We start from the raw sequence: 13514 nt of genomic DNA, 5'->3' as shown, positions 1-13514 counted from the left end.
GTCTCAGAAAGAACTGCAACAATCGCTATTTGGCTACAACATTCCAGACCAGCTACCAAAGGGTAGAAACAGTGACCGCTATTGATCCAGCTGAGCTCTTGGTTGTTTGACATGTTATGTGCTCCGTACAGTGTAAGCTGTGCCCTGTGCTAGACAGAATTCCAGCCGGTATGTAATGCTTATAAAATAATTGCGTGAACAATTGCCTTATCCTTGCCTGCAGATGTTGCGGCCTGCCCAAAGGTCCCAAACATGATCTGCGCAAGGAAGCGCCATGCGCTGCAGCCGCTGCCGGCCTACTTTCTGTCGGACCTTGACCTGGCACAGACCGTGACCCTGCCTGCTAGCCAGGAGCCAGCACAACCCGGCAGCCCCTTGGCCTCCGCTGGTGCCCCTGACACTGATGATGTAATAGCTAGCGGTAAGCTCCTAACATTGAGCATCAGTGTTGCTCGTCTGTTTATTTGGCATCCCTGTCAACTGTGCAGCAGTCCCGATAGGTGCATGGAACACTTACATGCAGTACGTCGAACTTTACAAACTGTACTAACTCAGTCACCGCTGGCTATAGCACGCAAGTTGTGGCCGTTCCATACTCGCAGCACCATATGGCACGGTGCACTCTAAGATACCGCACATGCAAGGTACCCGCGGAGTTGTTCTTTCAGATTGCGGTCACACCCTCACTTCATTGTCTGCCAGGTACAAAGGAGATGCTGCCACAGCCCTGCTTGCATGTTATTTGCCTCAAGATCCAGATTGAAAAGTGGGGACACATGCTTTTGTTTATCCATTGTTTCCTACAAGACAAGCGGCGATTCTCTGGCGTCCACAAAAAAACCATCCCCACTTTTGTTATGGAGCACGGGCAAGGCTATGCATGCTCTTAGAATTCGCAGTTGACTCCAATGCATGCGCACGAACGCTGCACCGGAGCCTCTCAGGGCTTCGAGTTAGCGTCCGCAGCATTCTCCGTGCTCCAAGTAAGTGTAGAACAAAGCTTAGTTCCGCATTTCCCCGCAGCACCCCTGACGATCGGATCTCAAGGCGAATAGCCAGCATTCCCATTATAGCTCCTTCGTGTGGAACAGAGCAGCATTAAAGAGGTCATAAACCGACTCAGTTACTTCTGCTAAATGCTGCTGTCGCACAATAAAGCTTGAGAACAAGCAATATTCTGCTCTTCCTCACAGCCAGGTAAAATAATCACATGATTACTGTTAGGGGTTAGCTGCTACTGTTGGCGCAGTGATTAGACACAAGCCCAAGCCCCAATAGTTACCATGGCATTGATTGTAACCAAATAGTCAGGTGCTCACTCAGTGCTTGGGTCCAGTTCATAAGCCGTCTGTATTCAAGTGTCGTCACCCTGGTGTGAACCCTAGGCTTTCTCAACATTGTGATTTCTGACTGTAAATTAGCCTTCTATTCCTCAGAATATAACCTTGGCAGGGGAGCCTCTGGTTTGTGGTATATAGATTATTATATAGATTATATTTGTGCTACAGACGTCAGTATGCTTGTATGAGGTGCAGAACATCCAAATGCATATCGTTTCTTGGCCCCTTTAACATGTGATGCTTTTTTTGTATGGCACATGATATGCTATTTGGCAGAGCCAAGGCAATTACAAGGAGAAAGCCTAGTTTTTTGTTTTGATATTTGACTGCAAAAATGATGTGATATTTATTTTGCTATCTCCCCATCTGGCAGACCACCAGTACAGCATCACAGGATGTATCGATCAAGCCCTGCGTGATCGCATCAGGCAGCTAGAGGAGCTCGCTTCTGCAAACGAGAAACTGCGCAAGGACAACGACCGTCTACAGAAAGAAAATGAAGCTCTGCGGAAGAAAGTAGCCCATCTTGAGGAGATGTATGACAAAGCAGAGGAGGTCATCGATGCTACAATCCCCTTTCAGAACTTCACGCTCACAGCCGTGCAACAGGACCCAAAGAAACTGGCCTTCTACACGGGATTCGACTCCCTGGAGAGATTTCTCGCCTTTTACAAGTTTGTTCAGGCAGGTTATGAAGCTCACAAGGAAAGTCAAGGTCCGCAGAGAAGGTCACCTTATCTATCCATGGATGATCAGCTGCTGCTCGTGTTGTCCCGCCTGAGGGTGGGACTTTTGGAGCAGGACCTTGCATACCGGTTTCGTATCCACATCAGCACAGTCAGCCGGGTGTGGACATTCTGGATTGGTTACCTAGCGGACTACCTTGCTCAACTCAACTACTGGCCGTCGCGACAGGTTGTGAACAAGCACATGCCGGAGTGCTTCATCGAGGCGTATCCATCGACGAGAGTCATTCTGGATTGCACGGAAATCTTCATCGAGACACCTAGCGACTTCAGGGTGCAGAGTGATACCTACTCAAGCTACAAGTGCCACAACACTGCCAAGGGACTGCTGGGCATCACCCCCAATGGGTTCGTGTCGTTCGTGAGCGACCTTGCCCCTGGCCGCGTCTCTGACAAAGCCCTGACCGCATGTTCCGGGCTATGCAACCTTCTTGAGCCCGGAGACTCTGTCATGGCGGACAGAGGCTTTTTGATCACTGAAGAGGTCGAAGCTGCAGGGGCTAACCTGAACATTCCACCTTTCCTTGGGGGAAGGCTACAGCTCTCCCTGGAGGACGAAGCGAAAACTAGGGCGATTGCGAAGGTCCGGATCCACGTGGAACGAGTGATTGGACAAATGAAGTGTTTTCGAATCTTGAGGGGTACTTTCCCAAACAGTATGAGCAAGAGCCTGGACTCTATCTGGAAGGTCTGTGCTTTGCTGTGCAATTTCACGAGAGAGCCACTGCTCAGTCGAAGCTAGAGCTGCAGTCTTGTGGCTTCGTAGATGGTCGTGGAGAAAAAAGAGGCCATATCTCTCTATCTAGCTCACTTCAGCTCCGGCAACTTTTTGTGCCCACACGCCCTCATGACCCATGACGACCATTAGCACCGACTACGGCCCTCGGGACTTTCCTCTACCCAACGAAATGGACTCACAACCCACCGAGGCCACGCTGGCTTCTCCCGCTGTCTGAAGCTTACCGCTCAATGCACCACCCACAGCCGGTGCAACCACTCCTGCCGTCACGTCGCTTCTTGATGCACCACTTGTTGCCGCGTGAATTCAACCTGCGGTCTTTACTCAGAATCCATTCTCCATCCTCGGCGACGATGATCCCGAAAGCAAGTTGTCGCCCCTCAACAACAGTTGCCACATCCGCACTGCCGCCAATGAAACGAAGCGTGCTCGTGGCATTTTTTTCTTCGGCGCCGCTGCGACTAAGCTTACCACCTCACCCCGGTGCATCCAACGTGACTCGAACCCTGACTCGTTCCCCCTGGAGGACGGATGGCATCCTGTCTCTCGCCGACGTAAGGCGGCCCCGCCCGCGGCGCCTCCAGCAGCATCGTTCTGCAGTGAGTTCTCCCACACTGTCATTCTACGGCCGGCCAAACCATGCCGCATCATGGACGGGGTCTTTCTTGCCATTGACTCTGCAGTTGCTGCACAGATAGACCTCAGGTCTCCTACACCATTGCAGCCCCCTACCAAGTGAGGTACCTCGACTGCAGTAATCAACTTGCAGTTGATGCTGCTTTGTCTCAAGTGTGCGATGCATTCCTCAATGTAACATACATCCCGATCGGCACTCTGCAGGTCTCCGTGCAAGGCTACGAGGCCATTCGCCGTGGCCAGGTTCGCGGATTCATAAAAAAAGTCTGGCGACCTGGATTCTGCGTCCTAAAAAACCTTCATTGCCGGAAATCTGCTATCCTCCAGGCCGGTCCTCTCACAAACTCTGGGTCGGCACTCATTACATTCGACGGCACCAGCCTCGCGTTGCCCAGTGCCCCAACAGCACCCAAGCCAACGGCACAACACAGCGTCGTCAGTTGCCTTCATCAACATCCAAAGAGAAGCCGGCGTCACCACCAGTGACGCCTGAAACTAGCTCCTGCTCAGCAAGCTGTGCTGTTATCTGCGCCCAAAGCCCTCATCGCAGCACCGAGGTCTGCGAAGCAGAAGACTGACTCCCGCCCGGTGCTCGCCACAAAACTCCTAACGCCGGCACACAACATCACCGCCGACCTCACACAAGTCCCAACATCAGAACCGCCTCGGACCACCTTCGCAGAATCAGCGAGAGCTGTCAACAGCACTAGTGAGACGCCTGCCCTACTTCCGTCAGGGTCAGACTTTACTGGCTTGCAACAACAAATCACCCTTTTCACAAAACAAATGCTGGCAGCCACGCAGCGAATTCCGACGATGCAAAACTCGCTGTTTACTCTCGTGGATACCTGCACCCGTGCAGTAATCGGGCGCCTCGCGATGCAGGGCATCATTCCGTTCGGCGGCCCCCCACTATCACCACGCAAACATGGTTAGCGCCCCCAGGATTGTTCAGTGGAACTGTTGCTCGCTTAAACAGAAGAAGGCAGACTTCATCGAAAAATTTTATCTTCACTCGTCATCCGACATGGCCGCTGCGTTTGCTCTACAAGAAATCAACGGCCCCCTCCCTTCTTTGCCACAGTACGATGGACTTGCTCCGAACATTGAGACTAGTGCCCCCTTGCCTTGGATTCGTTCCGCCCTGTACGTTCATCGATCAGTGTGCTTCACTCTTCTCGACACCTCACAGAGGTGCTCTGCAATGACCAGCGTTACGGGTTGCCGCCAATTCCTCAACGGCCCGTTTTTCTCTTCTCTGTCTATGTGGCTCCAGACACATCGCTAAACCGCTGGACAAGGCAGCCGCTAAACATCCCTTTTTTTAAGCACTTCGCCCGTCTTTATCCAAAAGACGACGTTCCCGTTTGCGGTGATCTTAATGCCAAACACACGCATGGGGCTACGACATTGACCTTCCCCACGGCACGCGGCTTCTTGCAGACCTCACAGGGCTGAAACTTTCGTTCCTCAACATCCCAGACACCCCCACACGTATCAAACAATCCTCCCAACAGCAGGACACCTGCCCCGACTTTACCTGTGCTCGTTACCCTCGACGCTGGAGATGGCATGTCGCCGGCGACCGCCTCGGCGGTGATCACCTCCCCATTATTTTACGCTACGACTTCCTATCCGCAACCCTATCTCACTGTCGCGCCTGCTGCGACACATTCTTCACTAAGTGGGACAACTTCCGAGCAGCTCTTTCTTCTGTCATGGAACTTGCTGGCTTTTCCGACATTATACAAGCTATCCAGTCCGCCCACAAGTCTGCCACAAAGCGGCTAACCGTACCGGACGATGCCGCTTTGACGAGCATTTACTTACTGGACCGCCGCATTCACCTGTTGGCCTGTTACCGCCGTTCTCGCAGACCACGACGACTCCTCAAACCTTCACATAAACTCCAAAAGACTATCTCGTGCTACACTTCGGAACTCGCTTCCAACTGCTGGACTTCCCTGTGCAGATCCATCTCCGGCAATAGCCATCTTTCGAAAGTTTGAAGGCTCCTCCGTTCTCTCCTCGGGGACCACAAACCTAGGCAATTTGCTGCCACTGTTGCCCTTCGCAAAGGTGTCTCTCCCGAGGAGCTAGCTGAACGGGCCTCGGACGTCTTTTTTCCGCAACCAGCGCAACATGACTCTGGATGCTACACTTGTGTTCACCCTGTCACCAAGCTCTTGGGATGGATTGCCCGTTCACCCTCCACTCGCAGTGCACCTGGCCCCCAACAACGTCACAGTCGGGCAACTTCAGAACCTCCCTACGGCACTCAAGGAAACCATACTCGCCGAGATCAACCAGGTGACTCCAGACTACTGAAGCCCCAGGAGTCCCTGATCGCTGCCACTTGTCTCATTCGCCCTGGAAGCTCCCGAGAAGATTAAAAGCTTTTCCTCTTTTTATGCCCAAACAGCAGGGCAGATATGGTGGCCACTTCTTTGGTCGTTAAATAAATGTTTCAAAGCAAAGGTAGATGGTCATGATGAAAGAAATCAAGGACGTTAGGATTCCTGTCAGAAGTACTCAACGCAATAAAATGTTGTCCAAACTTGCCAGGTTTTAATTTTAGATTGGTTGCACACTACACGACAGAGTAGCGAGCATTTGATTATTCTTAATTTTTAACTAGGACTGATTAAATTAATTTCAATACTTTTGGATGTTTTATTTTAATACACACATATCCTCTAAAAAGGGCGGAAATGTAGTGGTTAATAAAGAAAAATAGACGTAATGGTGGGGCCACAGTCGACTCCTAGCAGAACTGTTTGGTGGGGCAACAGGCAGACTGAGATTAAAGCCCCTCTATCCTGGGAAAAGTGGCGCCATTCATTGTTGTGGAAATTCTCGAGACACGTACCGTGTGCCACTTCTGGGAAGGACATGGCGTCTGAAATCTAGCTCAGTGCTGCGCTGTGTCGCCATGATCTTCCCAAGGGCTGCATGTTGCACGTGCCTCGTGCATCGACGCACTTTGCGCTACTTTTAAAACATGAAGGGGCTTTAACTGAGATGCCATTGCGTGTGCCACAGGCAAAAATTCAAGATGTTGAAAACAAGCTGTTGCATTGTAAATTGTGCGAATTACTAAAATTCTCCGTCAATATGCCCCAGCAAATGAAGATTAGAGGGTTTACAGATTAAACCAAAGGAAGATGTCTGTCACCCCAGAGGAAGAACATGTGGGGACCTTGACGTGCAACCAAAATTTCACCATCAATAGCGCTGAAATCAGTAACGACACTACCGTAAACCAATTTTGCTCCCAGGTGGGCCGCCGGAAGCGGCGTTGGTAGCCACAGCACATGGTCGTTGTTGGAACTTTCGCGCATAATGCAGAAGAGGATCATGCCCTCTTTAGGTGTCACACGCTCTCATACCATCTTTAGTGTTTGTGTGTATGGCGCGTGCTTTGGACGGTTTCACAACTGACGACCACGCGCATGCTAGGCTGTGAAGATTACACGCTGGGGCGTGGGTTTGTAAACAATGGAAAAGTGTATGAAATTTAGCATGCACAGTGCACAAACTCTATTTTCAGTACACAAATATTGCGACTACTATATCGGACAGAGGTACGCGCTACAGTTTGCAACAAATTCTTGTGCCGACATGAGCAGTCTGAGGCATTCCAACTACTTGTCATGACAGCCACTTTCAGTTCACAAAAGTTGGTTTATTATATGTTCTCCAAGTCTTTGGCATTAAAAATGAGGTTGATTCCTTTGTGACACTGCCGTGCCGGGCTGTGGCCGGCGGTGAAACTGCACAGCCCACCAGCGACGGCAAGCAACCAACTGAGCGTCCAGAGCTAGGAACCAAAAGGCACCTTTATCACACGAGGCAATGGCTTTTTACACAAGACGTGGGCACAGTGTTTGCAACCCGATTACCGAAAGTGTCCAAACTTGGCACTAGCACCGCCCGCAAAATCCCCCCTTTAGAATGTTCAAGGAGAGTATCGGACACCTTGGCTGTGAAAAAAAACAAAGTTTTACAGATTGAGTCTCTTGGGAGCGACCACTTGTCTTCCAGAATGGGTTGAGTAGTGTCGGCCCGTACCATCACCACGAACACGTGGTGGTGATGCTGGACGAGGCACATCACGATGACGCGAGTAGACAGGTCCACCTGAGGCCGAACCGTCGACGGAAGCTAGGGGTGACGCCGGCCTCGGAGAGACACAACAGCACCTGCCGCAGGCGTTGGTCATGTTCCTTTTTCGTTCTGCCGAAGACTAGGATGTCGTCGACCATGTTGACCAATCCGTCTAGGACTTCCAAGATCCACGCCACCTGTCGCTGGAAAAACTCAGGGGCCGACGTGATGCCAAATGGGAGTCGGCAAAAGCAATAACGCCCATACGGCGTAATGAACATCGTAAGCTCTTGAGAGTCCTTGGAAAGCTTGACCTGATGGAAGCTTGAGGTAACTTTGAGCTTCGAGAAGACTGCCGCATCGCCCAGAAGTCCCAGGACTTGATCGACGGTGGGGAGCACATGACGTTCTCTCGGGACAACTTGATTTAATTTTGTAAAGTCGATACAGACACGGTAACCTCCCGACGACTTTGGAACCATGAACAGTCCAGCGTCCCGAGGTGTGGGGTTGGTGACACGCCGAATGGCTCCGTCTTGCTCCAGTTTGGCCAGTTCTGTTTGCACCACCTCGCGCAGGGGTATCGGTATGCGGCATGGAACACTAAGTGAAAACGGAACCGCATCCGGGCGTAGCCGAATCTTGTACTCCTCCTTGAGCGTGCCGAGACCTCTGAAAAGTCCCTGCGGTGCCGGCACTTTCATGTCGTCCAAGAACTTTACCACACCCAGAGCCTGGATGGCTGGGAACCCGAGCAGGGGCATAGAGAGGGACTTGATCACGTACAGACGCTGATGACCGGTCTTGCCTCGCCACAGGAGGGTAGCCATGAAGTACCCAATGACTTTTAGCGACTGGTCTCCTGGTGCTGTCAGCAGGTCGTCGACCTTGTCCAGATGATGAGGTAAGTTCGGGAAGGCTTCCGAAACAGCAGACGCCTCCGCGCCGGAATCTACCTTGAATATCGCCGTGTAGTTGTCGACATTGACCTCAACGTACTTGGCCTTGGCCTTCTCAGTCTCGAGGATTGCGTGGAGCGGTAAGGAACGCCACCTTGCTCTGCTTTCGTTTCCGAGCGCAACAGACGTCCGCGAAGTGGCCCTTCTTCTTGCAATAATTGCACAGAGACTGCCGAGCAGGACAGTCTGAGCGTGTGTGGGGGGCCCGACTGCAGTAGCTGCAGGAACCTGGGTCGTTATCGCCAAGTGAAGACACTGCTGATGCGTCGTCTGACCGTTTTGTTGTCTTGCGTTGGTGCGTCGGACCATGACAAGACTTGGTGGCGTCAACGTTGACGGTGACCTGGACACTCTCGACTCCCGCGAGCAGTTTTTTTCTTTTTCGGCGTCTTCGATCTGCCTCACCTGCGTCCACGCGTCCTTGAGGCTGAGCTTGGCTTTCCAGCAGAGCTGGCCGGACAGGCGTTCGTCGCAAAGACCAACAACGAACCGGTCGCGAACCAGGCGTTCTTCGACTTTGGGGGACGGGTAGTTGCACCACTTGACAAGCTTGCAGAGCTCGGCGTAGTAACTGTCGACGCTCTCTCCCGGCTGCTGAACCCGCTCGTGGAACCTCGAGGACTCTTACACCTCGTTGACGGGGTACAGGAAGTGTTCCGAGAAGCGCTTGACCACCGTGTTGTAGTTGTTCAGGGAGGCGGCGTTCAAGCCGAACATGTCGAGAAGGACCCGAGCCTCGGGGCCCATGCAGTAGAGAAGTGTCCGCACCTGAATGTCCGGTGGTGCTTGGCGAAGTACGGAGGCATAAGCGTACTCCTCGAGTTGCGTAAACCGGGTAGGCCAAGAACCGGTGTTGTCGAAGTCGAAACCAGCAGGCTGACGTACGGAGCCGCCCACCCACGCGGGCAGTGTTTGCAACCCGATTACCAAAAGTGTCCAAACTTGGCACTAGAACCGCCCACAACAGACACTACAATTTTATGATCAACACTCAGTCTTTCCGATATTTAAAAAAAAAGTCTGTCAGGCGTGGCACCATAACGTTCACCCAGAGTGCCTCATCAAAGGGCACCCGTGTGACCCAGCAGTCTTTCGCCCAGTCAACAACAAGGTCACACCACTCCAGTCCTGTGAGCGCAAGTTGTCCTGTCACCTGGTAGTAGTGCTTGTGCTTTTTGTCGACACTCTTGTCCGCATGGATAAACTCCACAAACCCTCTGCTCATCACCTCCTCGAAGGTCGTCAGGTTCGCATCTATCGCCCGTGACACGGTCTTCACTTCGACTAGTCCGTACTCCTGTATATCTTCGTCCCAGACCAGCCCGTCTGGTGATGCCCCCAGCATGGGAAGGCCAGGGTTGATGCAAAGGCCAACACTGAAGACTTGGACCTTTTGCTTGGCCTTGTAGCGCTTCAGAGCAGCCGCCTCATTCTGAAGTCCCGCCCTCATGTGACGTGTCGTGCCATGTCCGCCCGAGAAAATCGTCCTGAGAAACTTTTCGTTCACGGGTGCTTGTCGTTTGACGATGTCTCCGAACTGTGATGCCGTGATCCTTTTCTCACGTTCCGTGTGCCACAGCATACTTCTGCTTTGGCCACGTGTCTGTTCCTCCAGGTGCTGAGCTTGTGTAAGAGTCAGGGTGCATGGATCGCTTGGTGGCATCTGGTGATTCCAGCACTCTTTTATGGGCAAGCTGATCCGTGCTGCAGAGGCCCCATCATCCGTGTTCGAGTGCTCCTGAACCTTCCTTGGCAAGGGTGTGAAGGCAGCTTCTTCCATCACGTCCGCAAACATTGGGAATATTCCCTTCTCAATGAAATCTGTATGCAGCCTCTTGACGGTTGCCTGCGCCACGTCCACATGCACTTCCGTGGTTTTTCTCGCACTCTTCGCCTTGTTGCTAGAGTCGTGCTTGACGAATTCTAGTTCGTTGAACGACACCGTACTTGCACCTCTCTTTGAAGATGGGCCCCACTGCCTTGCTCCCTCAGTGCAGGCCAGAGCATCCGGGATGTAGGACCTTCCCTCCCTTATCAGGTCTAGCATGTGCCAAAGCAGTGCTGCCACATGCTTGCACACACCGCCTTGTCCAGCCTTGCAGGAACAGGAAGCCTTGCTGACCTGCCCATCTTGGCAGAGCACAGCATGCACTGCGTATCGCTTCGTAAGGGTCATGGAAGCCTCCACGTTAGCCTTGACAATTGTCTCTGATGCACTTGTGGTGTGGAGGAAGATGTTCTGCACTTTGTGGGCCTTGAACATTTTGTAGCCAGAACTTGTGTGCTTCTGTGCTCCAGCTGCTTGGCCATGCCCTTGGATGTGGCTTTCCGAGAATGCGGAAGGAAAGTCCTTCAGCTGCTTGGTCCAAGGTCCTGCTGGAAGTGGTAGCTCTTGCGGCTCTGGTACATCCCGTGTCGCCATAGCCTTCCCTGAAAAAAAGGCAGCTCAGTCAGCGTTTTAAAAGGAGGACGGAAATTTGACCAACACAGTTTTTTAATGGGTTTGGTGTTGTTTTGACAGAATTAACCTAAACTTGCGAAGTAAGAGTTCATCTAGGGTAACAACCCCTCAAAAAAAGCCTGCTGTAAACTTTGTGCTAAAAAAAGAGCGTTTGCTATTAGGCAAACATGCCAGCTTTTGTAATCTACAACTTCTTGTGCACTTTCGAACATTACACAGTCGAAGGAGCATTCTGAAAGCAAGCCACGCACTGGCATTGGGGACAAGCATCTCCAGTGTCACTGAGCTGCTTGTTGCTGCTGCCCTGTCAGTGTCCATGATATAGTGCAGCTCTGAATACGAAGAACGCGTTTTGACCATAATCCGTTTCGTGCCAGCAGCATAAAGCTGCTGGCACGACCGTGAAGTGTTGTACAGGAGTGGCAAAGACACTCCAGCTTTCAATGCGTCAGTGTTCGTCCAAAAGAAGCAGTTCGCAGAGCCACTAAAAAGTGTCTAGCATTTCATATGCACGCGCTTGCGTGAAAACGGGATGATCAATAAAGATATGCACTCGCGGGACGCTGTGTTAGCGCGGTTCGCAGGGGCAATCTTGCCTCACCACAGTGAGCGCGCTAGCTGAACTGTAATTTCGATAAACAATGGAATCTCCCCCATACTATGCATAAAACGCAGTCAGAACCCCTTCTCCCGCCGCGACGAAGAACCGAACGCGAAGGATGTGATGCTGCGCGGACGGTTGTTGACGAGCGCTGCCGAGGCACGCCGACCGCTGGTACAGCTTCGCAAGCGTCCGAAGGGCAAAAAGATCGCAACGACAAAGCACCGTCCCGAATGTTGAGCACGCAAGCAGTACTCGATATCCCACGCTCACATTTCACAGGGCGAGCGCATCACGAAGCGAAGGCATGTCGGCCTTCGCTTCGTGATGACTACTTTATTTCTCTGCTTACAGCGGTGACATTTGTAGTGATGTTCGAAACTGCTCTCTCGCGACCGCACACGAGTTAAATGAACGGCCTAGGAGCGGGATAGAGCGTAACGGCAACAGTCAGTACTCACCCCGGGAGCGGCGAACGAAGCGGCGTGGTGTCCGTCGACGGCCGCGTCGAAAACGATGGAATATGCACAAAAACACGTAATATACAGAAGAAATACAAAGCGCTGAACGAAATAGATACACTTATGAACAAGAAAAATACACTGGAGTAGATAAAAAAGAGGATTATTAAGTATAAACAACGAAGATGAAAAGTATGTCTAGGGCGAGGTGATGCGATTCCAACGGAGAGCAGCCAGACGACGGGGGCCGACAGAACACCGATCCCAAGATTCCTCGCGCGCGCGCCGGGGCGCTTGGGAGAGACTGCAAATGGTCTATTGATCCCCGCGCGACCGCAAAGCTTCACGTGTTGAGGATCTATTACACGTCCTGTCCAGGCAAGACACACAAGCAGAAAAACAAGCTGGGAAGCTAACAACGCCATTGACGCCATGGTTACTTGTTCCAGTATTAGGCCCGTAAAGATAGACGAGTTCACGCTGGAAAGTTTGGGCTTAATGTAAAATACAGAAATGGAGTTTTTAACTCGAAGGAAGTCCACTGCATCATCTTCAAAAAGCTGTTTTTGCGCAGTGGAAGAGTAAGTTCGCTTTAGTATCACCTACGTGCGAAGCACCCATACACGCCGCTGCAGCGAGGACTTGAACTTGAACTTTATTTCAGCAACATTATGCCGAGGACACCGGACAAAAAGCTAACAGAAGCTAGTTTGACTGGGTCCGGTGCCCTTGCGTGTACAGGGAACACAATCATATTTAAACAATCCTAAATATTTCTTACAATATTCAAATCAAACAATTTAAAACGTTCCTATAAAGTTTTAAAATCACCGACACTAGAGAACAATTTTTTTTTTCTTAATTTAACGACACAAAAAAGTACGCAATGTTTTCCTAGTTATACAATGAATATCGATGCGGTTCGTTACAAAGTTGTTAAGCAATATAGGTATATTATGAGCAAGAGACTGCAGTGCATAATTTGTACGGAAATGGGACCATCTGCCAAAACGCAGAAAACAATCAACGCCTTCTCATCGTGGCCCCTTTTTTTTTGAAAAAAGAAGAAAGCATCGCCCAAGCCCTCACTTCTTGTCTTCCTGTCGGAGAATGTGGACACACTTCTTTGGCTTCGGAGCTGGACCAAAAATATGCGAGCCTTTGAATCGTTGCACTATATATGTATCCTCAATTCTAAATGTCCTTTGCGCCATGCCACAGAGAAGCCTTCAAAGGCAAGACGAGTTCTTGCCCCATCCTTCTTAATATATTATTTATAAAAATGAACGCAACCGATCAATCGATTAATTAATCGATTAAAGGGTGGCGATTAATCGGGTTAAAATTTTAATCGACGCCCAGCCCTAATATATATATATATATATATATATATATATATATATATATAAACGCTGAAATACACCAGTGAGTAAAGAAATGCTCAAAGCAAACGCAACAGCGGCC

At 51.0% G+C, this 13514-nt stretch overlaps 2 protein-coding genes across 2 annotated transcripts; one reads left to right on the top strand and one right to left on the bottom strand.

Annotated features, from left to right (window-relative positions):
• Positions 1–229: 229 nt before the first annotated feature.
• On the top strand, positions 230–6018 carry LOC121835491. The gene is made up of 2 exons (XM_042289735.1): positions 230–421; positions 1714–6018. Exons 1-2 carry the CDS (start codon positions 253–255, stop codon positions 2826–2828), a joined length of 1284 nt encoding a protein of 427 aa, XP_042145669.1. The 5' UTR covers positions 230–252; the 3' UTR covers positions 2829–6018.
• A 5-nt stretch (positions 6019–6023) lies between these two features.
• On the bottom strand, positions 6024–12316 carry LOC121835490. Its single transcript, XM_042289734.1, has 2 exons — positions 12051–12316; positions 6024–10957 (listed from the first exon to the last, which is right to left on the bottom strand). The coding sequence occupies exon 2, from the start codon at positions 10947–10949 to the stop codon at positions 9519–9521; it is 1431 nt and encodes a 476-aa protein (XP_042145668.1). The 5' UTR covers positions 10950–10957; positions 12051–12316; the 3' UTR covers positions 6024–9518.
• Positions 12317–13514: the final 1198 nt, after the last annotated feature.

The sequence above is a fragment of the Ixodes scapularis genome, unplaced genomic scaffold, assembly GCF_016920785.2.
Source record: "Ixodes scapularis isolate PalLabHiFi unplaced genomic scaffold, ASM1692078v2 PGA_scaffold13__105_contigs__length_92229423, whole genome shotgun sequence".
In the NCBI taxonomy this organism is placed as follows: Eukaryota; Metazoa; Arthropoda; class Arachnida; order Ixodida; family Ixodidae; genus Ixodes; species Ixodes scapularis.
This window is presented reverse-complemented; position numbering and strand designations above follow the sequence as displayed.

What these genes read in the sequence shown, in the direction of transcription:
- LOC121835491 (XM_042289735.1), top strand. Translation starts at nt 253, where the DNA reads ATGATCTGCGCAAGGAAGCGCCATGCGCTGCAGCCGCTGCCGGCCTAC. An exon ending in TGATGATGTAATAGCTAGCG is followed by an intron (nt 422 to 1,713) that starts GTAAGCTCCTAA and finishes CCCATCTGGCAG; the next exon opens with ACCACCAGTACAGCATCACA.
- LOC121835490 (XM_042289734.1), bottom strand. Translation starts at nt 10,949, where the DNA reads ATGGCGACACGGGATGTACCAGAGCCGCAAGAGCTACCACTTCCAGCA.